Source organism: Aegilops tauschii, chromosome 4 (assembly GCF_002575655.3).
Source record: "Aegilops tauschii subsp. strangulata cultivar AL8/78 chromosome 4, Aet v6.0, whole genome shotgun sequence".
Lineage (NCBI taxonomy): Eukaryota > Viridiplantae > Streptophyta > Magnoliopsida > Poales > Poaceae > Aegilops > Aegilops tauschii.
The window spans coordinates 493,558,315-493,582,930 of record NC_053038.3 but is presented as its reverse complement, the minus strand read 5'-3'; the positions used below and the strand labels follow the sequence as shown (position 1 = coordinate 493,582,930).

At 46.1% G+C, this 24,616-nt stretch overlaps 1 protein-coding gene across 1 annotated transcript; it reads right to left on the bottom strand.

Annotated features, from left to right (window-relative positions):
* Nucleotides 1-14,553: 14,553 nt before the first annotated feature.
* Nucleotides 14,554-23,091, bottom strand: LOC109750356 (uncharacterized). Its single transcript, XM_040387581.3, has 11 exons — nucleotides 22,547-23,091; nucleotides 21,998-22,066; nucleotides 21,837-21,908; nucleotides 21,658-21,732; nucleotides 21,026-21,139; nucleotides 20,475-20,906; nucleotides 18,365-19,612; nucleotides 18,218-18,268; nucleotides 16,772-18,031; nucleotides 16,620-16,685; nucleotides 14,554-15,905 (listed from the first exon to the last, which is right to left on the bottom strand). Exons 1-11 carry the CDS (start codon nucleotides 22,680-22,682, stop codon nucleotides 14,722-14,724), a joined length of 4,707 nt encoding a protein of 1,568 aa, XP_040243515.1. The 5' UTR covers nucleotides 22,683-23,091; the 3' UTR covers nucleotides 14,554-14,721.
* Between the last annotated feature and the right edge of the window lie 1,525 nt (nucleotides 23,092-24,616).

Here is a 24,616-nt window from a genome sequence, read left to right as displayed (position 1 = left end):
CGCTGTGGTTAGTAGTTTATGTTAGGATTTTTTTAGTCCTCGTAGGTGCGGCGCTCGGGCGGATGTTGGCGCTTCTTCTTCGAGTTTGTATTCCGGGTTCCAATCCTCCTCGAGTTCGTCTATCTAGACGTAGTCGACGGAGCTTCGGCGTAGATTCCCGCCATCTCCTTGAGACGGTGATGTTAGGGTTTCTTGTCATATGGCGAGATTTGGTGTCAGGTGTTTCAGATCTATTCAGGGATTCAACGACGATGACTGTGGCTCCAGAGTGCTGGTCCTTAGGGGCACGTGCATGAAGACTTCCCGACTGTCATCGACAAGGTCAAGCTGACTCCGATATGGGAGCGGCGACAGCGGCGCGTCGACGGCTCGTTCTGACTGCGGTAGTGGTCGCTCGGTGGTCTCAGAATCTTGATGTACTTTTTATTATGTTTGAGATGCTTTATACTTTCGGTGAACTCTGATAATAGATCTGGATCATTTTTCGCCAAAAAAGAAGAAGATAGACCATGACTATTAATCTTCTCTATGATAACAAAGGATGCATTGACACTAGTAGAAAAAGGGTTAAATGTCAAGCACATTAGTGCCGGTTTGATTTTGAGCCGGCACTAATGTGTGCATTAGTGCCGGTTCCAACGGCTCGCCGGCCGCTCTCATTAGTACCGGTTCTTGGCGAACCTTTAGCACTGGTTCGTGCCACGAACCGGTACTAAAGTGAGTGGTGGCAGGATGTTGTCAGTCCGAGGCCCCTCCAGCACCTTTACTACCGGTTCGTGGCACGAACCGGTGCTAAAGGTCGTCCTACATAAACCCTTCGTCCACCCGAGCTCGCTCTGTTCTTCCCCTTTCCCCTCTCCTCTCTGTTCTTCCCATCTTCCTCTCGAGCTCATCACACATTTTGCCCAAAATTTCTCAAGATTTGAAGGCCCCCATCCATTCAAATTATCACAAAGGTTAGCAACTTTGTCCTTTCATCTCTCATTGCTAGATTAGCTCTTGCAATGCTTTGTATAGTGATTAATTTACGAGTTTAGTAATTTGGGAGGAATTATATGTGCTAGTATTTGATTTATATGCAATTTAAGGTCAAAAATAACACTTAGTTTGCATATGTAGGTGTGGTTTACTTAGTGCCTTCTAAATCTCCGTCGTAACCACCGTCGATCGCCCGCACCGTACCGTAGCCGGCACCACCTTGTGGTGAGCCTCTTGTTCATGAATGTTTTACATTACCAAATTGATGTTTGTGTGATTTGGATATATAGTTACTCGTATAATTATCTTACCCGTACGTTGTTTGTTATACATAGTGCCATGGTTTTGATATCCGTCCCCGTTGGCCCTCGTCCTTGTTATGATTCGGATGTGGTATATTCTCTTTTATAACTAGTTGTTGCATTTCGTGTTTATGACAAATTATGCCCATCAAGTTGACATAGATATTTTTATCTAGGAGGTATGTGAACCGGAAATTCCAACTGACCCTATTGTCGAGAGGTTAAATTTAGTTGAAAGAGAAAATGAGTATTTGAAAGAAAAATTGAAAAGAATTGAAGGGGAGAAGATGGAATTGGAGTTGCATGTTGCCGATGTCATCGATGATCACAAGATCAAGATGGAGAAAATGCGCTTGAAGATTAGAAAGATTAGAAAATATGCCATTGATAGTGAGGCTTGGTATCATTATGCTGTTGGATCAATTGTTACCTTAGTTGCGATCTTGATCGCATTTGTTGTTGCATTTAAATGCTTTAGCTAGAGAGTTATTTGTTTGTTGCATTTAAGTGTTGTATGAACTATATATATGTATGAACTTTATGTATGAACTTGTATTAATTTGGTCTTTTCGGTGTTGTGTAATGAAGATGAGCCGACAATGGATGTATGATGACCGATGCTCTCCCGAGTTCATTAATGGCGTGCATACTTTTCTGCTTGCGGCTGAGGCAAACAAGCGGGCGGATGGTTTTATGCCTTGTCCATGTGCTGTCTGTAAGAATGATCACAATTACTCTACGTCAAGAACCATTCACGTCCACCTGTTTAAGTCTGGTTTCATGCCCCACTAAAATGTTTGGACCAAGCACGGAGAAAGAGGGGTTATGATGGAAGACAATGAAGAAGAAGAGGACGACGACAGCTATCCTGGCCATGGGTTCCCTGAATACGATGATACAACAATGGGGGAAGAAGCTGAGCCGGCAATGCAGGAAGAAGCTGAAGAAGAGGCATCAGATGAGCCCGCTGATGATCTAGGTCGGGCCATTGCCGATGCAAAGAGAAACTGCGCAAGTGATTTGGAGAAGAAGAAGTTGCAGCACATGTTAGAGGATCACAAGAAATTGTTGTACCCGAATTGCGAAGCTGACAAGAAAAAGTTGCGCACCACACTGGAATTGCTGCAATGGAAGGCAGAGAATGGTGTATCTGACAAGGGATTTGGAAAGTTGCTGGTAATGATAAAGAATATGCTTCCAAAGGACAACAAATTGCCCGAGAGTACGTACGAAGCAAAGAAGGTTGTCTGCCCTCTAGGGTTAGAGGTGCAGAAGATACATGCATGCCCTAATGACTGCATCCTCTACCGCGGTGAGTACGAGGATTTGAACGCTTGCCCGGTATGCGGTGCATTGCGCCATAAGATCAGCCGCGATGACCCTGGTGATGTCGAGGGCGAGCGCCCCAGGAAGAAGATTCCTGCCAAGGTGATGTGGTATGCTCCTATAGTAGCACGGTTGAAACGTTTGTTCCAAAACAAAGAGCATGCCAAGGCGATGCGATGGCACAGAGAAGACCGTAAGATAGACGGAAAGTTGAGAGTACCCGTTGACGGGTCGCAGTGGAGAAAAATCGAGAGAAAGTACGGGAAGGAGTTTACAGATGATGCAAGGAACGTATGGTTTGGTCTAAGCGCAGATGGCATTAATCCTTTTGGGGAGCAGAGCAGCAACCATAGCACCTGGCCTATGACTCTATGTTTGTATAACCTTCCTCGTTGGTTGTGCATGAAGCGGAAGTTCATTATGATGCCAGTGCTCATCCAAGGCCCTAAGCAACCCGACAACGACATTGATGTGTACCTAAGGCCATTAGTTGAAGAACTCTTACAGCTGTGGAATGGAACAGGTGTACGTGCATGGGATGAGCACATGGGGGAAGAATTTGACCTAAAGGCGTTGCTGTTCGTGACCATCAATGATTGGCCTGCTCTCAGTAACCTTTTAGGACAGACAAACAAGGGATACCGCGCATGCACGCACTGTTTGGATGATACCGACAGTATATATTCGGACAATTGTAGGAAGAATGTGTACCTAGGACATCGTCGATTTCTTTCGAGCAGGCATCCCGTAAGAAAGAAAGGCAAGCATTTCAAAGGTGAGGCGGATCACCGGACGAAGCCTCGCCACCGTACTGGTGCTGATGTACATGATATGGTCAAGGATTTGAAGTTAGTCTTTGGAAAGGGTCCTGGCGGACAACCTGTTCCGAATGACGCTGACGGACGCGCACCCATGTGGAAGAAAAAATCTATATTTTGGGAACTGCCCTATCGGAAAGACCTAGAGCTCCGCTCTGCAATCGACGTGATGCACGTGACGAAGAATCTTTGCGTGACCCTGCTTGGCTTCTTGGGCATGTATGGGAAGACAAAAGATATACCTGAGGCATGGGAGGACCAGCAACGTATGCACGGAAAAGACGACATACATCAGGGTCATGCCAGCTACGCTCTTACCAAAGAAGAGAAGGAAATCTTCTTTGAATGCCTGCTCAGTATTAAGGTACCGTCTGGCTTCTCGTCGAATATAAAGGGAGTAATAAACATGGTAGAGAAAAAGTTCCAGAACCTAAAGTCTCATGACTGCCACGTGATTATGATGCAACTGCTTCCGGTTGCATTGAGGGGGCTTCTACCGGATAAAGTTCGATTAGCCATTGTGAAGCTATGTGCATTCCTCAATGCAATCTCTCAGAAGGCAATCGATCCAGAAATCATACCAAGGTTAGAGAATGATTTGGTGCAATGCCTTGTCAGTTTCGAGTTGGTGTTCCCACCATCCTTCTTCAACATCATTACGCACGTCCTAGTTCACCTATGCAAAGAGATTAACGTTTTGGGTCCTGTATTTCTACACAATATGTTCCCCTTTGAGAGGTTCATGGGAGTCTTAAAGAAATATGTTCATAACCGTGCTAGGCCAGAAGGAAGCATCTCCAAGGGCCATCACAATGAGGAGGTCATTGAGTTTTGTATTGACTTTATTCCTGACCTTAAGCCGATTGGTGTTCCTGAATCGCGGCATAAGGGCAGACTGGATGGAAAAGGCACGCTAGGAGGGAATCAACTAATATGTATGGACGGACATTCTCTCACTGAAGCACACTACACAGTTCTACAGAATTCCGCCTTGGTGGCTCCGTATATGGACGAACACAAGAATTTTCTACGCTCCAAACACCCGGAGCGGTCTGATGACTGGATTACACGTGAACAAACCAAGAGTTTCGCTGGCTGGTTGCAGACACGTACCATGCATGACGCCTCTATTGAAGATGACCTGTACTCGCTGTCCCAGTTACCATCTTCAAATATAGTGACTTTCAAAGGGTCCGAGATAAATGGCAATACATTTTACACGATCGCCCAAGATAAGAAGAGCACCAACCAAAACAGTGGTGTCCGCTTTGATGCAACAACCAACACGGGAAAGGAAACATATTATGGTTACATAGAGGACATATGGAAACTTGACTATGGACGTGGTTTGAAGGTCCCTTTGTTTCGGTGCAAATGGGTCAATATGACACGAGGCGGGGTAACGGAAGACCCGCAGTACGGAATGACAATAGTGGATCTCAACAATCTTGCGTATGCAGACGAACAATTCGTCCTAGCCAATGATGTGGCACAGGTTTTCTATGTGAAGGACATGTCTACCAAGCCGAGAAAAAGAAAAGTTAAGGAAGCGAATGCATCATACGAGCCAAAGCGCCACATAGTTCTTTCTGGGAAGAGAAACATCGTGGGAGTGGATGACAAGACAGACATGTCAGAAGATTATGAAAAGTTTGATGAAATTGCTCCATTCACAGTGAATATTGACCCGAGCATCCAGTTAAATGATGGAGATTTTCCATGGCTACGGCGCAAAGGGACACACGCGAAGAAAAAGTTTCAGACCCAAAGATCTGGGATCTGATCGGCTTCACTATCATTACTTTCTTCTGTGTTTCACACCCAGGAGGAAATCTCTGTAATAGTTAGGGTAGTTATGTGTTTTGGCATTTGAAACGCGAAGAAATTTTGTGTGCAAACAAATTCTTTCATGCATTTACTGATTTTTTTAGCTAAATGACCCTGAAATTGAAAAGCATTTCAAATGAACTCAGAAAAGGTTGAAAGTTGGCATGGTATCATAATTTCACCCACATAGCATGTGCCAAAAAGTAGAGAGGGTTACCGCAAAAACTGGATGCACTTCGTGTACAAAATGGACAATCTCTTTCGAAGTATCAGGGTTTCGGACGAAAACTCATCTGTTACAAAGGCATTTCATTTTTAAAATAACCTAAGCATTACCAAATTGAATATAATGATAAAACACACTAATATTAAACATAAGAAAAAAGAATCACTGAAAAATCTATTTTCAAAGTTAAGTTATTCACAAACTAGTGATTCACACAAATTTCAAATAATTCAAAATTTAAAGTATTCAAATTTGAAAACTACCGGCACTAACAGAAAGTTTGTAATTTTTTGTACCTAAAGCAAAAATATTCACAAAGAAACTCTAAATACAGCAAAAAACAACTCAAAAATAAATAAACCAAAAATAAATAAAGCAAAAAAATAAGAAAATAAAAAGCCCACCTACTGGGCCAGAGCGGCCTGCATACAACTAGAAACCCAACCTGTAGTTGGGCCAGGATGCAGGCCCGCAAGCCCAGTAGGCCCACAGGCAGAGTAGGAGAGGTAGGCCCAGAAGGCCTGCTTTTGAGAGGAGCTCAATGCAGTGCCCGCGCCGGGGCTTATAAACTGGTCTTGGCGCTCCTCAACTAGCGAGGTGGGACTAAACTTCTGCGCCCCTCGCCTGGCAGCGCCACCCTTTAGTACCGGGTTGTGGCTCCAACCGGTACTAAAGGGGGGGGGGGGGGTCTTTAGTACCAGTTGGTGCCACCACCCGGTACTAAAGGGGGGCGCTTCCCGCCGCTTGGCCTGGCCAAAACAGACCTTTAGTACCGGTTGATGGCTCCAACCGGTACTAAAGGGGTGTTCTATATAAGAAAACACTTCAAAAAAATTCAGTTTCTCATCTCTCCCTCTGCTTCTTTCTCCTCTGCCCCGTCGCCGCCGCCCCTCGTCGCCGCCCCCGTTGCCGCCCCCGTCGCCGTCCCCGTCGCCGTCGCCGCCCCGGCCGTCCCCGTCGCCGCACCCGCCCCGTCGCTGCGCCCCGCTCCGTCGTCCCGTCGTCCCCGCCCGGCCCGTCCCCGTCATTGCCGCCCCGTCCCCATCCCCGTCGTCACCGCCCGTCTCCGTCCCCGTCGCCGCCCCCGTCGCCGCGCCTCGCCGGTGAGCTCCTGCCCTGGTCGCCATGTCCACACACACAAACACATTGTTTTTTAGTTTTTTAGTTATAAATTGTAGTTATAGAAATTTTTCTGTTTTTTAGTTATAGAAATATCTATAGAAATGTTAGAAATTTTTCTGTTTTTTAGTTATAGAAATATTAGAAATGTTTGTTATATAGAAATGTTAGAAATTTTTCTGTTTTTTAGTTATAGAAATATTAGAAATGTTATAAATTTTTCTGTTTTTTAGTTATAGAAATGTTAGCAATTTTTCTGTTTTTTAGTTATAGAAATATTAGAAATGTTAGAAATTTTAGAATTAGTTTTAGCTAGATGAATTAGATTAATGTCAAATTGTTAGACGATGATCGATGTTTTTTTAGTTTCTTATAATTTTTGTTATAGAAAAATTTAGAATTTGCATATAGAATTTTAGTTATCACAATCCAATCATTTAAAAAATGTTAATTTTTGCGGGCATATAGTATTTGTTCTCGACGATGCCCGGCCCGCATCCTCGCCGTCGACCCGTTTGCGACGACGTCCGGCTGACCCATGTCCAGGACTGGGCCCCGCCGGGCTGGCACTGGGAGGTGCTACCTGGAGGGGCGCGCCGCTTGGTGAGGAACCCGACCTCGGGTCCCGTCCTCGACCCTGATCTCCTTTGGTGGCGTTCGCGTGGGCCACATTCGGTGCAGAGGGAGCCGGCCCCGCCGGAGGTGGTGCGTTGCCGTGTCAGGGAGGAGGACGAGCACGTCCATCGCTACATCGCTGCTATGGACGTCAGGTTCTCCAATACCTGGCAGGTTCTTTAGGCAGATGACAGGAGATATGATCCTGTGATGGTTCCTTCTCTTTGGGTGTCCACCGCCCGCGCCCCAGGAACCGCGAGTGGCCTAGATTCTTCTGTATTATTCGATCTTTATTAGCTACCTAGCCAGTGATATATTTGATATATAATATTTGAGACGATGTATTCGAGAATATATATATTATTAGAGACGATGTACTCGAGATTATATATTATTCGAGACGATGTATTCGAGATTATATATTATTCGGGACGATGTATTCGAGATTATATATTATTCGATACGATGCATATCATGTACTATATGATTCAGTTTTTCCTTATTGATTACATCCATGCATTGTAATTTGAATACTAAATTGTTTTATATTTCTTCTGTATTAGTTAAATAAAAGCTATGGCGGACAATACCGGCAGAGAGGGAGAAGAGGCCCTGTTCGAGATCATACGCAACCCTAACAGGCCAGATGATCTGAATGAAGCAGATGACGGCTCCCAATATCTGAACAATACCGGGGAGGGTGATGATAAGATATTCGATCTCGACGATTGATCTGATGAAGTCATGAACTATGATTATGATTATGATGACGCAGACAATGATTATGATGACGAATACAATGTTGATCTTGAAATAACAAAGACTACCGGCGAGGTATATTTATATAAGCAGGCATCTAGTGATCATCACATGTTTTTTTATTTGAAGATATATTAACGAATCGATCTTTCTTCTTTCAGCCCTCCGGATCGAGCAAATCTGCTTCTACAGACAGCAGGACAAAGCGAGTCCCGGGCAAAAAGTTTAAGGAGGGTGTAAAGTACAACATTGATTCCATCAAAGCTAGTGGCGAACCCCTCACGCCTAAGAACATTGCGAACAAGTTCGTTCGTCAGTGCGGAGTTCTTGTGAAGGACCAACTCCCGATCTCCATTCAAGAATGGAAAGAGCCAAAAACTAAACGTCCAAATGTTACTTGGGTCGACGACAGAGCAAAACAAAAGCTTTGGGAATCTCTGATGGAACATTTCACCGTACCAGATTATTTCACTGATGCAGATGTGCAGAATGTCAAGGACGCTGCTCTTAAGAAGATGGCAATTGCATTCAACACCCACAAGAAAACTGTATGGGCCAACTACCTCGCTGCAGAAAGGAAGACTCCAGAATTCAAGGGAACACTGGAGACGGAAAGAGAACACTGGCCCGCTTTCGTGAAATTCAAGGAATCAGAATTATCTAAGGAACGGTCGAGAAAAAACAAGGCCAATGCCGCAAAAAAGACGCAGTTCCATAGGCTGGGGCCAGGTGGCTACGCGGTGGCAATGCCTAAGTGGGATAAGTCTAAGCAAGAGATGGAGGATGCAGGGGTCACTCCGGTTACTAGGAGCTGGCCCCCCAGGTGCAGAACTTGGTTCTATGCGCATGGGGGGGCGTTGGACCCGAAGACGGGCCTGGTTTCGAAGAAGGCAAGTCTAAAAGGAGCCGAACAAAAGTTACTTGACGCAATAGAAGATGCTCGAAAGGGGGTGTTCACGCCCAACAGAGAGAACGACGAGCTTACGCACGCCCTGGGAAATCCTGAACACCCGGGAAGAACACGAGGCAAGGGCGTTATTCCCTGGTATGAGGGCTTTTCGGAATGGAACGACGACTACAGGACCCGTGCAAGAAAGAAGATGGAGGAGGATAAGAAGAGGAAGCTGGAGGAGGAGCAGAGGAAGCGGGACACAGAACGCCTTCAAGGCCTAGAAGCAAGGCACGCGGACTTGGCACTCAAATTCCAGCAACAGCAGCAGCAGATCGACTCACTTAGCCAGGAAAGGGGGTCTCAGCAGCGACATCAGCAAGCGGATGATCGTCCAGCATTGGATAGCACCGTCCCATCCATGCCGAGAAGCAACGTTGGTTCCGCCCCGGGCGACGCACTGCTGGATACATACCCTATGGATGACATCATAGAGAACACTAACTGTGAGCTACACTTCAAAATGAAGAACATATCCATGAAGGTGGCGGACGCCGTTGCTTTTACAATCACCCCCGAAGCAACCTTCCACTGCACCCCGATTCCAGCGAGCTATGCTCGTGTCTTGGTTGATGAGGTGGTGGACCCATATTCGGGGCTACAACTTGACATTCCTGGAGGTGACGACGAGCACACACTGGGAGAGTCCATACATCGTATCATCCTATGGAGAAAGGATTGCATCATCTTTCAAGGCCACCGACACCGCGTCTGCCGAATCCTCCTCGAAGTCCGCCACCGAGTCAGCAGACTCCCGCTCCTCCAAGTCCACAAACACGTGAGCCGACTCCTCCTCGAAGTCTGCCACCGTGTCAGCAGACTCCCGCTCCTCCAAGTCCACGAACGCGTGAGCATACTCCTCCTCGAAGTCCGCCACCGTGTCAGCAGACTCCCGCTCCTCCAAGTCCACGAACGCGTGAGCAGACTCCTCCTCGAAGTCCGCCACCGTGTCAGCAGACTCCCGCTCCTCCAAGTCCACCAATGCGTGAGCAGACTCCTGCTCCAACTCAGCCACGTCAGCCGTCTCCACCGCCTCAGCAATCGCAGAAGAGACACGCCGCAGCTATGGTGCGTAGCGGTACGAGTTGAGGTAGTACAGAAGGTACAGGCGGAGGCAAGCGATATAAATATGGTCCAAGCCTCGGTCCTCTTCCTCAGAGGCCTTACGACATGACTGAGGAGCAAAATGATGCCATAGTGCGGGCCCAAGTGGACGCCCATTTTGGACCGAAACCGGCACCGCCGCCAAGGGAGAAAGTGCCTGAGAAAGTTATTGACCACTTTATTCATATGGCAAGAAAACTAGCTCCCAAGCCTGTTGACTCAGACTATGAGCGCCAAATCAGGAAGGCACATCGAGCACGACTACAGAAAGAAGCGAGCTCGAGCTCGGGCCAATTACAAGCAGCTGTAAAAAAATGAGGGAAAACCGTTCCCCAGCTGGGAGAACAGGCGGCACAATCGATCCCCCCGCTTGTTGTGCCAACAACACATGAGAGTACGCGTGCCCAATATTATTGTTGGCAAACCGTTAACGTTCCCCAGCTGGACAATGTGGTAATAACCGAGGAGCATATAATGCAGGCTGAAATGCTCAAGATCACTGTTGGACAACTCCTCGAGATCGAGCCCATGTCTCCCCTTAGAGAGGAGGAAATAAAACGGAAATATGTCCGGGGCCAATCTTTGGTCGAGCCAGACGAGGTCAAGAACCTCTCAACGAGAATGTATGAATTGCATCAATGGTACATGAACATTACCAAGATTTCCAATCGAGAGTCCCTCATGGTGAATGTCAAGGAGGAGCATTACTTCCATGAGAAAGCTGTGTTCGTTGAGTATTCATAACTATTTCAGTTATACAATCAAGACGCACTCGACAAATCTATCGTCAGTTGCTATTGTCTGTAAGTGATTTCTTTCTGTAATTTAAGTCTCAAGCTAGCTGTAGTGATCATTTTGATCAATCATTACCTGTAATTATCCTCACTATATTCTTTTATGTGGTATTATGCAAGATGAAGATGTATGAAATGAAAAAATCTGGACGCTATGGCATTGGGTTCATTGACCCAAATACCGTTAATGAGTACACATGGAATATTCCAAGTTGTCGAGCAAGTTTAGAGGAAAACATGCTAGAGTTCTTCAAGCGCCTCAATACCAATGAAGATATACTACTTCCTTACAACTTCCTGTGAGTCACACTGTCTTGTACTACAAATTTTGTTTTTTGCTTACTAGCTAGCTAGATGTTAATAATTAAGTGTATAGGGTTTAGGGTAGTTGATTAGTGTTATGCACATGCCCGCTTAATTAAGACATGCAAACGTGTGCGCATGCAGTTTCCACTAGATCTTGTTAGACATTAAAGTTGAAGAAGGAAAAGTTGAAGTATTGGACTCAATACTTAAAAAAGAAAGTGACTACACCATCTTGTTTGGGATAGTCAACAGATAATTTCAATCATTATTAACTATATCTCGACCTATTTAGTTTGTCATTTCCTGATAAGAACTATTTAATAACCCCTTTATTAATTTTCTTTGCCGGCGGGTAGGGCTTGGGCAAAGTTCATCAAGGTGACTCCAGTCAAATGGGCAAAAAGCTGTTTTGGTATCGACCCAAGGTAAGTAATTAAGTAGTACTAGCTAGCTAGCTACCATCTCTTTAATTCTTGTTTTAATACCATTAATTAATTATCATGCTTGATTAATCATTATCTGATTCAATTCCATTCTCGTAAAGGCCCTGAAGCAGGCGTCGGAGACTGATCTGTGTGCATACTACATTTGCGAGAACATTCGCATGATGGCGTCCGAAAGGAGCAGATCTCAAAGACAGGACTGGGTACGTTCATTATTCACAAATTTTTACACCATTATCGATATCTAGTCACACAACTAATACACATGCATATTGATCTCCTTCTTAACAGTTCAGAGAGGTGCGGGAGCAACTCCTACCAACGGAACGCATACTAGCACTTCAAGAGGAAATAGCGGGATTTTTGCTCGACCAGGTCATAGATCCCAAAGGAGAATATACTATTACCCGCTACCGCCCCCATGAACCACTTGTCATCGTGCTCCGAAGGCACCAAGGCAACATGTAGGAGAATTATATATATATATATACATGTGTATGTGTGAATAATTAATGGTGGTTGTGAGACATTCGATGATATATATATATATATACATATATATATATATATATATATATATATATATATATATATATATATATATATATGGTTCTACGAGAAAATTTATTTATATATATGCATAACGTGTACAATATGTAGTATCGTAAAATACCAGCAAACAAAAAAAATTAAATGAAAAACATAAAATTAATGAAAAAATAAAAAATAAAACCAAAAACCCCCCAAACATTTAGTACCGGTTGGTGTTACCAACCGGTACTAATGGTCTACCCGCACCCGGGCCTGGCTCGTGCCACGTGGTGGCACTTTAGCGCCGGTTCGTGATGAACCGGTAGTAAAGGGGGGAGGGGCTTTAGTCCCCACTCTTTAGTGCCGGTTGTGGAACCGGCACTAAAGGCCCTTACGAACCGGCGCTAAAGCCCGGTTCTGCACTAGTGTGATGACTGAAGTTTATCGCTTCTAGACGACTTGGCTATTTAAGCCAGTCGACTAGCTCCTCACGCGGCAAGGTGGGACTAAACATCCGAAAGCCGCCGACCCAATAAAAATGTGAAAATTCTAGTATGAACAATTTATTATTCGGTGTTTTTTGACAGCCCCGCCGGCCCAACGTCCGCAACATCGACGTGCATGTGTTTGCATGTCTTAGCTATTTTGAAAATAGATTTTGTGTTTGCAAATGGTAAAATTTGAGGCCCGCCAGGTCACTATCCACGAGGGCATTCGCTGATGTTTAAGGGTCAAATTTACATGTTGCGGTTGTAGATGCTCTCACAGGGCCAATTTGTCAGTTGTCACGGCTCATTTTCTCTCTTCCTATCGAGAGTCGCCACTTCTCTCCCTTCTTTTTGGCATTTTTCCTAAAAGGCATAGCTTCCCATACGACATAGCTCCCCCCTCTACCCGCACCCCTTCAGCCTTAGACCGTGTACTCTATCTCTACTCTATTGCTACTTGCCGATAGCCCTGCTGAGGAAAACACTCTTAAATCGGTGCAAAACGTTGTGGATCAACGATGTGGGAGGACGGAGAAGCATCAGTCTTACCCATAATAGACATGAGTCGGTTGCGTCACCTCCCGCTCCGGCGCGCATTCCCTTTATCCCTTCGCTTCTGCATGAGTCTCCGGGGAGGGGAGCGAGAGAGCCGTTCTGACGCGCAACCCCTGTGCTCTTCCTCCTCTCACACCGGTCGCCTCCCCTGCTCACTAACGTCGACGCTGGCGCAACGAGACTGGACGGGAGGTGGAGAAATCCGCCCCATTTCTGTGAAAGCTTGAAAGGTCACCACGGCGGAGGGAGCTGCTCTCTGGCGAGTGATTCAGGGGAGAGGAGATGCAGATCCATGGTGAAGTGGAAAGAAGGGATTGACAGTGTACGTTTTTTTTTGAACCGGTGTACATTTATTTTTTAGGGAAGCTCCCGGATGGATAGTGTATGTTTTTTTTGAGGAGATGCATATCTTGCTCCATCAACCAGCACGGCACTCCATCTCAAACAGTAAACTCTTCTGAATCTTCCTTCTGAGCCAAGTCAACATTTAAGGAAGCATCCTTTTTCGAAACTAGGATGGTGGCCCGCGCAAATTCGTGGGCAGCATTTTGTTATTTTACAAAATGTAATAGTTTCATTTGGAATTTCTTCCCTCACGTGCGACCGTTGCCGTGGGCCGACGGATGTCTTTTTGTCGGCTAATTTGGAAATGATGAAACCGTGGATCATTTTTTTTATTTGTTTTGTGGCTAAGATCATTTGGAGCTTGCTGCAATGTGCTTTTAATCTAAGAACGGTGCCTGTTACCCTAAAACAATATTTTGGGATCTGGCTCAGGATTTTTCTACATAATTCTAAATCTTTGGTCTTTGACTCTGTCGGAATTGCTGTCGTGTTCTGAACTATTTGGAGGAGTAGAAATGATATTTGTTTTACATATAAGAGGATCAATGACCCTTTTGCTTTGATGAAATCGTGGATCACTTTTTATTTTATTTTTTTGTGGCTAGGATCATTTCGAATTTGCTGCAATGTAATTTTAATCTAAGAACGGTGCCTGTTAACCTAAAACAATATTTTGGGATTTGGCTCAGGAGTTTTCCACATAATTATAAATCTTTGGTCTCCGACTCTGTCGGAATTGCTGCTGTGTTCTGAACCCTTTTTTTTTTTTTGCGAAAGGTGTTCTGTTCTGAACTATTTGGAGGAGTAGAAATGATATTTGTTTTACAGACAAGAGGATCAATGATCCTTTTGCTTTGATTCATCCGTTGTGCAACTAGATTAATTCTTGCTCAGTTTTGCAGCAAAAAGCAGTAAAATCTAGAGGAACAGAGTAAATAAATCTTCGGGGCTGCTCAGGCATAGAGACCTACTGTACCGGCATCGCTAGAAAGGGACTTTGGCGAGATACCTGGCGTTGTATATATAATGGACGAATTAAAAATTCAAAATAAAAAAATAATGGACGAATTGGCCCAAAATGTGCATTCATAATGAAGCTTGTGCTTTACCCTCAGCTAATTAATTTACACATGATTGATATGACTATCGATAAGCTTCACTTGAAGAGTACTCCAGAAACGAAGCAGCAAAAACAAAAAAATCACATTGATGCGCTTAACATCGGCCGTAATCCAGCTATGTAATGGTAGCAGACTGGTAGATTTGCTGCATCACCCCTCTGAAGCGGTCAATGTCGAGGGTGACGTTCTGGCCGTTGAAGAAAGTCTCCCAAGCCACACCGAACCCCTGCCTTTGTATGGAGCGGGGGTCGGTGAAAACGGTGTGGTTCCTTGGGTATATGTACTTGAGCGTCGTCTCCTCGGCGGTGGCCTCGTACTCGACGTACCGGAGCCCCATGTCAGCCGTCGGCGCTCCGAAGGCACTAAAGGACGCCCACCTCATGTCCCCCCACGGGACGATCTGCATCACCGTGCCGTTGCGCGGGAGGAACACCAGGTTGGTGAGCCCGGCGCCGTGCACACCCAATATCACGTCGCATGAGTTCACCACCTCCGCGAACCGGGCCATGTCGCTCACGACCTCCGGCCCCGCAGGGACCACCTCAAAGCCAACCTCCGTGGCAGTTGCGACGGCCTCCGCCTCGTTGGCGATCTCCCTCGACCTGCGCCGCGACACCATGACGAGACGAGGCCTGTCGCCGGAGGTTATGTTTACGGGGGTCGCCCACTCACGCTTCAATGAGTAGGCTGACCGGAGAAAGTCCCGGAAGTCGGTCATTGTGTAGCCCTTGCGGGACAGAGCTGGGATGATCCCTAGTTCCTTATGGCTCTCGGTGCCGACGCGCACTGACGGGAAGCAACGGACCTCGTCGTCAGCGTCGAAGTCGATGACGGGGTAGATGGAGAGTGCGGCGAGGATATCCTTGAACTTGCCAAGCCATTTCGAGTCGTAGTCGGTGGCCACGAGCTGGACGCGGCCTTCGTACTCCCGCGCAGTGTTGAAAAGAGGGATGATGCCGTCGGTCATGGCGTGGAAGAAGTTGGCGAGGTAGCCACCGGAGGAGAAAATCACCGCGGGGACGTCGTGCGTCACCGTGCACCCTGGCGGATCCGGCCCCGGTGGGGCACTCCATCGGATGGTCACCTCCCTAACAGTCTGCATAGTCTGTGGCTCCCACTTGCGCGTGTACGGGTGGATCGTCACCGTCCCGCTCTCAGGTCGGTAACTGTCATCAGACGCTGAGACCACATACACACTGGCGGCTTTGCCGTGCATACGGACGTCGCCTTCCATGGCGCAAGTGTCCATCCGCTCACTGCGAAAGTCGCAACTTGACTTGCTTCTTGGTGCTGCCACATCTGTATCAGCACACAATAGCTATTAGTTTTTTCTTTGAGGAACAATAGTCTTAATTAGTTCTAGTCAGAAACTTCGCTTTAGGTTTTCTTTTGTCAATCTTGGGAAAATTTCAATTGCAGTTGGATTATTTCATCATTGGCAGCTCCTTGTTACACGAGAACGGCGTTTTATAGGACTGGCTCTAGGGTGCCGTTTTTCAAAACAAAAATCAAAATATATTTAAAATTTACAAAAAATATCGTTTTTTTCTACAACTACGTACACATGTTCTCTAAGTTTGTGTAAAATTTTATTAAATAATATATGATTATTGGAAGGCTACAAAAAGAAGACAAAATTATGGCACAAAATGTAACAAAGATTTAACCAATTTTATCTAATATATTTGTCTTTTTTTGCGGGTGATCTATATATTTGTTTTTTGTGTGTACATCACATATGAACATATATGTTCATAAATTTCATACTATATGTGTATTTTTTTCCAAATTTTTTATGATGTAGAAAATGTATTTTCGCTAGCAAAAATTCCAAGCTCCCTGATGCTTTTTATATACTCTATATGTTGCTACTGTATGTACAACCAACGCAATGTCTGTTAGTATTAGTTCGTTTGCTACCAAATTCTAGTATATATCGCGAAACTCGTTGCCTCAACAAAATTACGAATGTGAATACATAGCGCTTGAATATGCACTATACTTTGCACGTACCTGATTTTATCGAAGAACCATCTACTCCCCCGTTCATGGCTTGGAGCCCTTTTTCATTCCCGAGATCTGCAACAGAAATTCAATTTAGTCAGACTTGACTTTTGAACAAGCTAACTGAACCTCCGTTCTGCAGAGAAACGGTAGTTGATTACCTCTGTTCGCATCGACGGCGTCGCTTGATCCGGGAGAGGGTGGTGCTTCCACGACCGGAGCTGAATCAAGCGAAGGATCGGGCAACACACTATCATGGTAGATTTGCTGCAAGACCCCTCTGAAGCGGTTGATGTCGAGGGTGACATTCTGGCCGTTGAAGAAGGTCCCCCAAGCCACACCGAACCCCTGCTTCTGTATGGAGCGGGGGTCGGTGAAGACGGCGTGGTCCCTCGGGTATACGTACTTGAGCGTCGTCTCCTCGGCGGTCGCCTCGTACTCGACGTACCGGAGCCCCATGTCGGCGGTCGGAGCGCCGAAGGCACTGAAGGACGCCCACCTCATGTCGCCCCACGGGACGACCTGCAGCACCGTGCCATTGCGCGGGAGGAACACCAGGTTGGTGAGCCCTGCGCCATGCACGCCCATGATCACGTCGCACGAGTTCACCACCTCCGCGAACTGGGCCATGTCGCTCACGACCTCCGGCCCCGCAGGGACCACCTCGAAGCCAACCTCCGTAGCAGTTGCGATGGCCTCCGCCTCATTTGCGAACTCCCTCGACCTGCGTCGCAGCAGCATGACGAGACGAGGCCTGTCGCCTGCGGCCCGGTTTACGGGGGTCGACCACTCACGCTTTAGCGAGTAGGCCGACCGGAGAAACTCTCGGAAGTCCGTCATCGTGTAGCCCTTGCGGGATAGAGCAGGGATGATCCCTAGCTCCTTATGGCTCTCGGTGCCGACGCGCACCGACGGGAAGCAACGCACCTCATCGTCGGCGTCGAAGTCGATGACCGGGTAGTTGGAGAGCGCGCCGAGGATATTCCGGAACTTACCAATCCACTTGGGGTCGTAGTCGGTGGCCACGAGCTGGACGCGGCCATTGTACTCCCGCGCAGTGTTGAACAAAGGGATGATGCCATCAGTCATGGCATGGAAGAAGTTGGCGAGGTAGCCGCCGGAGGAGAAGACCACCGCGGGGACGTCATGTGTCACCGTGCACCGTGGCTCTTCTGGTCCCGGTGGGTCGCTCCAGCGGATGATCACCTCCCGGACAGTCTGCATGGTTTGTGGCTCCCACTTGCGTGTGTAAGGGTGGATCATCAACACCCCGTTCTCTGGCCGATAGCTGTCGTCGGACGCTGAGACCACGTACACGGTGGCGTCTTTGCCGTGCATACGGACATCGCCTTCCATGGCGCAGACGTCCATGCGTTCATTGCGGAAGTCGCAACTTGACTTGCTTCTTGGTGCCGGCACATCTGCATCATGCACACAATATTTATTAGTTATATTTTCGAGTAAGTCTGTTAGTATTGTAAGTTAGTTTGCTACCAAACTCTATTATCGCCAACAATTATATGTTTTCTCCTTGCTAGCCAGAGTGGCCCAACCAAATACGAATGCAAATACCCAGCGCTTGAATATGCAACATACTTTGTACGTACCTGGTTTTATCAAAGAACCATCTGCTCCCCCGTTCTCCTCGTTTTTGAGATCTGCAACAGATTGCAATATTCAATTTATTCAGATTTTGACTTTCGAACAAGCTAACTGAGCCTCACAAGTTCTGCACAGAAAAGGTTATTAGTTACCTTTGTTCGCATCGACGGCCTCGCTGGGCATCTCGTTGGGAGGAGGTAGTGCTTCCACGACTGGATCGGCCATTATAGTACTCTGGTAGATTTGCTGCAGCACCCCTCTGAAGCGGTCGATGTCGAGGGTGATGTTCTGACCGTTGAGGAAGATCCGCCACGTCATACTGTACCCTTGCTTGTTTATGGAGGGGACGTCGGTGAAGACGGCGTGGTCCCTCGGGTATACATACTTGAGCGTCGTCTCCTCGGCGGTGGCCTCGTACTTGACGTACCGGAGCCCCATGTCAGCCGTCGGCGCGCCGAAGGCACTGAAGGACGCCCAGCTCAGGTCGCCCCACGGGACGACCTGCAGCACCGTGGCGTTGCGAGGGAGGAACACCATGTTGGCGAGCCCAGCACCATGCACGCCCACCATCACGTCGCACGAGTTCATCACCTCCGCGAACCGGGCCATGTCGCTCATGGCCTCCGGCCCTGCCGGCACCACCTCGAATCCGACCTCCGTGGCTGCTGCGATGGTCTCCGCCTCGTTTGCGAACGTCCTCGAGTTGCGCCGCAGTATCATGGCGAGACGAGGCCTGTCGCCGGAGGCCCGGTTTACGGGGGTCGACCACTCACGCTTCAGCGAGTAGACCGACCGGAGAAAGTCCCGGAAGTCCGTCATAGTGTAGCCCTTGCGGGAGAGGGCAGGGATGATCCCTAGCTCCTTATGGCTCTCGGTGCCGACGTGCACCGACGGGAAGCAACGTACCTCGTTGTCGGCATCGAAGTCGATGACCGGGTAGTTGGAGAGCGCGGCGAGGATGTCTCGGAACTTGTCAACCCACTCGTGGTTGTAGTCGGTGACCACGAGCTGGACGCGGCCGTTGTACTCCCGCACGGTGTTGAAGAGAGGGATGATGCCGTCGGTCATGGCGTGGAACAAGTTGCTGAGGTAGCCGCCGGTGGAGAAGACCAACGCAGGGACATCGTGCGTCACCGTGCACCGTGGCGCATCCGGTCCTGGAGGGTCATTCCAGCGGATGGTCACCTCCCTGATAGTCTGCATCGTCTCTGTCTCCATCTTGCGCGGGTAGGGGTGGATCGTCACCATCCCGTTCTCTGGCCGGTAGCTGTCGCCAGACGCTGAGACCACATACACTGTGGCGGCTTTGCCATGCATACGGAGATCACCTTCCATGGCGCAGATGTCCATTCGTTTACCGCTGAAATCGCAAGTTGACTTGCTTCTTGGTGCTGCCACATCTGTATCTTGCAGACAAGAGTTAGTGATTAGTACACTAGCTTGAAACTTCTATTAAGTTTTCTTTGGTCACTATTGGGTAATTTTCTATTGCCGTTAGACTATTTCATTTACGAGCAGCACCTAACTATACAGTGCTCTTTACGGGTGGAATATAAGTTTCGCATGGGAATTTAGGTCGTTAATTTAACTACGAAAACATGTAAAATATGCCAAAACAACATATGTTTACAAAGTTCATTGGATGATTGAATGTTGAAAATATTTTTTTTCATATACAACACATTTTTCACTAATCAAATTGAAGTCCTGAAATCCAGGTGGCTGACTTTTATTTTATTCCAGAGAGAGTATATACTTCATATTGGTACTGTACAACTAATACCGTGTGTGTTACTCCGCCTGTCCAAACATAAAAAGGCTAACACATTTTTCTAGATTTTCTTTTATTATTGATAAAATTAATAATATATAAGATGTATGAAATTAAATATCATTAGTAAAAAAAACTTCTTCCACATATGAATTTGTTGATATACCTTTTTAAACATACACATCATATACTATTGTTCAATGATATATTTTTTGAACATACACATCGTCATATACTATTATTCTAACCAATGGTCAAAGCCTCGAAGGATACCGTAAAAATGTATTAAGCCTTGTGTATTTGGAAGGAGGGAGTAGCATTAGTTTGTTTGCTACTCCCTCTGTCCCATAATAAAGGACGGTTTTTGACATTACTGTAGTGTCAAAAAACGTCTTACATTATGGAAAGGAGGAAGTATTTAATTTAGTCAGTCTTGAGTTTTGAAAAAAAGCTAACTTAACAACTGTTCTCCAGAGAAAAGGAGTAATTACCTCTCTTGGAATCCACGACGCCGCCGGGGGTCTCGTCGCTTGATGTGGGAGAAGGTGGTGCTTCAACGGCTTGGCCGGGCGTCTCGTCACTTGATGGGGGAGAAGGTTGTGCATCCACGGCGCCGCTGTGCGTCTCGTCATTTGATGCGGGAGAAGGTGGTGCATCATTGGCCTTGCCTAGCGTCTCTTCATTTGATGTGGGAAAAGGTGGTGCTTCTACGGCCTCGACCGGCGTCTCGTCGCTTGATGGGGGAGAAGGTGGTGCTTCGACGGCCTCGCCGGGTGTCTGGTTGCTTGATGCGGGAGAAGGTTGTGCATGGACGGCCTCGCCGGGCGTCTCATCGCTTGATGGGGGAGAAGGTTGTGCGTCGACGGCCTCGCCGGGCGTCTCGTCGGTTGATGCGGGAGAAGGTGGTGCTCGTACGGCCAAATCTGAATTAAATGAAGGGTCAACCACAGGGCATATACTATTATTATTAGCATCAATCGAGGATTTCATTAGAGAACTGAAGCTTCTCAAGCTCGGTTAAAGAATGAGTTTTGTTGCGTACCATGCGCAGCTCTTAACTTGGCTACCTCAAGTAGTAGTTCTTTGTGCGCAGCTCTTAGCTCGGCCACCTCACGCAGTAGCTGCCTCTGCTGCTGCCATATTGCACTCTCTGTACCTGGGACGGCGAAAGAGGACGTAGTGGCGGAGTTAAATTGCCTGGATTATACAATGGTTGAGATCAGCTTTCGTAAAGCTAGGCTCTATTTCATTGTAACCCATACTCCATACCTCAAAACGTAAAGCATTCTGTAGCCAATGCTAGTACTTCATTCCAAATTAATGAAGTTCAATTAAGCTGTATTCTAAGTCAAATTTCTTAGAGTCCATAGTATGAAAATGTACTAATATGTAACATCAAATATACATATAGTATGAAAATGCATTTTAGAATAAAACTAATTTGACATTGTAGATGTTAATTTTTTTTACTACAAAAATTGGTCAAACCTAGAAAAAATTGGCTTATGATCAAACACGAACTTCAATTAATTTGGTACGGAGCGAGTATTATAGAACGTGTGGTGCACTGCGCGTTTAGCCAAACTTGACTTTTGGACAAGCTAATTAACTTAACTTCCGTTCTGCAGAGAAAAAGGCAATTAATTGCCTATGTCGGCAAAAGAATAAAATTACCTCTGTCCGCACCGACAAGCTTGCCGGCCATCTCGTGGCTGGATTCGCGAGAAGGTGGTGCTTCGACGACCGAATCTGAATTAAATGAAGGATCCATATACCATTGTTGTTAGCGCCAATTGATGATTTACTTAGAGAGCTCAAGATTCTCTACTGTAGCTCGGTCAAAGATTGAGTACCATGCTCAGCTCTGAACTTGGCTACATCATGTAGTAGTCGCTCCTGCTGCTGCCATATTGTATCCTCTATACCTGTGATGGCGAAAGAGGACGTAGCGGGAAGTTAATCGCATGGATTTCACGTTAACAATCCAGAGTGCATACGCTTTCCCTCCGCTCACCTGAAGACGGAACCTTATGAGTCGATTGTCGAAAATACTCCGCAGCTTCGGTAACGCTGGTCCCTGTAACTGCAAACCATGCATGGAGGAAATTCATGTTCAGCTGTAGATTTTACATGTAAAGCTGCCGACATCGAACTACGCGCTGCGGAGAACATCAAAACCGATGTCTCGAGACGTACGCGCCCTTAAAAGTATCACTAAAATGTTGATCCGGATCGAGATCTTGTCAACTTCAAAGCAAGGGATTGATTTGATTCATTGGCTGGCGTGCATGCATGTGGAAAAAATCAGTAGACCCAACTTTGAACAGTTGTTTAATTCTTGGTGAATCCAAAAACTCAAGCATTTTATCGAAGATGATCAAGCTCATGGGCAATACATACATACTCATGCTGCAACAAATATGTCGAATCGTTGTTACAGCTTACTATGGACCAACAGTACTACTCTTCTTCTTGGGAAGATGAATCGAAGAAGAGCGCACACGCGTACATAGATCAGATGAACACTCGAAAAAGAGTTTTGATTATAATCGAGAGGACTTACGTCGGGGAACCTGGGGCATGTAATCGGCATTGAGCAGGACGAAGACGAGGATAGGAAGCAGAAGCCACACGATGGCCCTTGCTCCTGCTCTGCTCGCAAGCTTCTTGCCGCTCTCGTTCCTCCTCGCCTTTTTCATCTCGCAGCCGGGCTGCTCTTGTACTGGCTTGAGCACTCAGCTCTACTGAATAATGGTGGTCACTGATCCTCCCTCACTGACCTCGGAGCTACTAGTATAGTATGTGTGCGTGGGACTTAATGGCACTCGAGGTCAACCCGAAGATTTAGTACAAGTGAAGCGTGATGTGATCTCGTTTCTGAACGCGCTTTAATGCGCGAGCTTAGTTTAATCCGAGCTTTCTCATACCCCAGAGTGTGTCTTAAGTCTTTGGGTTGACCTCGACCTGTAGTGTCATTAGATCCCATGCACACTGTAATAATGGCTCCATTGCGTTAATCGAGCATATATACAGCCATTCGCCGACTAAGCATACGACTAGTCTATTCCACTCCTACGCTCTCGTGATAAACTATGATAAAATATCTCTTAGCCACAGCGAGAATAATTTCAACAGTAACATCGAGTCCAACTCAGTAAACTTGCTTATGTGGCAATGAATTGTAATGAGGAGAGGGATGGTTTCAGTGACTTAGGCTAGTCATAGTGGGGAGTAACTTAGACTAATGACATGCACATGTTACTAGTCTATGTTACTACCTTCATAGTGGGTACTAACATAAGTGTGATAACATATAAATCTTCATTTATTGCTTTGTAGACTCATTTTGCATTGGAAAGCGCTATGTGATGGTAACATATTATGTTACTCTATTTGCCTCTCTCCTCATTAATTACTTGACACATCATCCTTTTTGCTTTACTACCTATGTTACTCCCACTATGACCAGCCTTAGCTAGTTACTGTAACATCACATGTCCCAATGCAATAGTATGAGTCTATAACCTAATAAATGAAACTTTGCATGATACCACACTATGAAGGTAGTAACATAGTCTAGCGATATATGTATGTTACTAGTGTATGTTACTCTCCATTGTGGCTATACCAAAATGTACTATAGTTTTATTTATTTTTGGTTCTAATAGTAGTAAGAGCAACGCGGATTACCAAACCGTCCGTATATGTTTACACACGAAGGTTCTGACACTTTTAGCCATCCGTGGCTCATCAATTTCGTTAGGAGTAATCTGAACTAGAAGAGATTGCGCGCTTTGCTGCGCCGGTTTCTCCCTGGCGTTTTAGTATCAGACAATGGCATGTGCATCGAGATCAAAATGGGAAAACAATGGTTGTCTATTCGTTACAAATGCTAGTGTAAATTACCGAGCATGAAATTGGAATACAATGATGCTAATAATCTCTAGTTTGTATGAAAAAAAAATAACAGTGCATAGCCTTCTAGCCTTCTGGAGTCATCATCATCATCAAGAGGGCCACTTGACATTTGCTTAATCAGAGAACATGTGCATCACAAAAGAAGACACCTCAGGCTTGCTGCTCTACTGTTTCCAACCTGAATACAAAAGCACGGCAATTTTGAAAAAAAAAAAAACAGGGATCATATCTATAAAAGTTATACCCATAGAGCAATGAAAGCGAACCATGCTGTAATTTTTAGAAAACTACCTTGGGTATGTGCATCGATACATCTCTAGAGCTGATCAATGAGAAGAAAAATAAAGGAAGTATCTTTTAGTTTAATACTGGTAGAAATTCCCAGTCCCCTCGATTCTGCCTCACAATAACCCCCCTTCCAATATAGTAACCCACAAGAGTAATATATGACAGAAGCACTGTCATGGACCAGCTCAAGAGTACCAAACTATAAATATATGGGAATGATTCCTAGTGCCCTAGACATGACCCAAAATTAAGAATATGGTCTATAGAATTATATAATAATTGTTTAGTTTGATTTAGGTACAACACAGAACAATCCAACAAGAGCAGCAATTTCAGAACAACAAAAAGAAGAAACCAACATGCAGTTTCTTCAAACTTTAGTAAATTCTGCATTCCCTCTATCCTAAGTTCTTCATCAGCACAATTC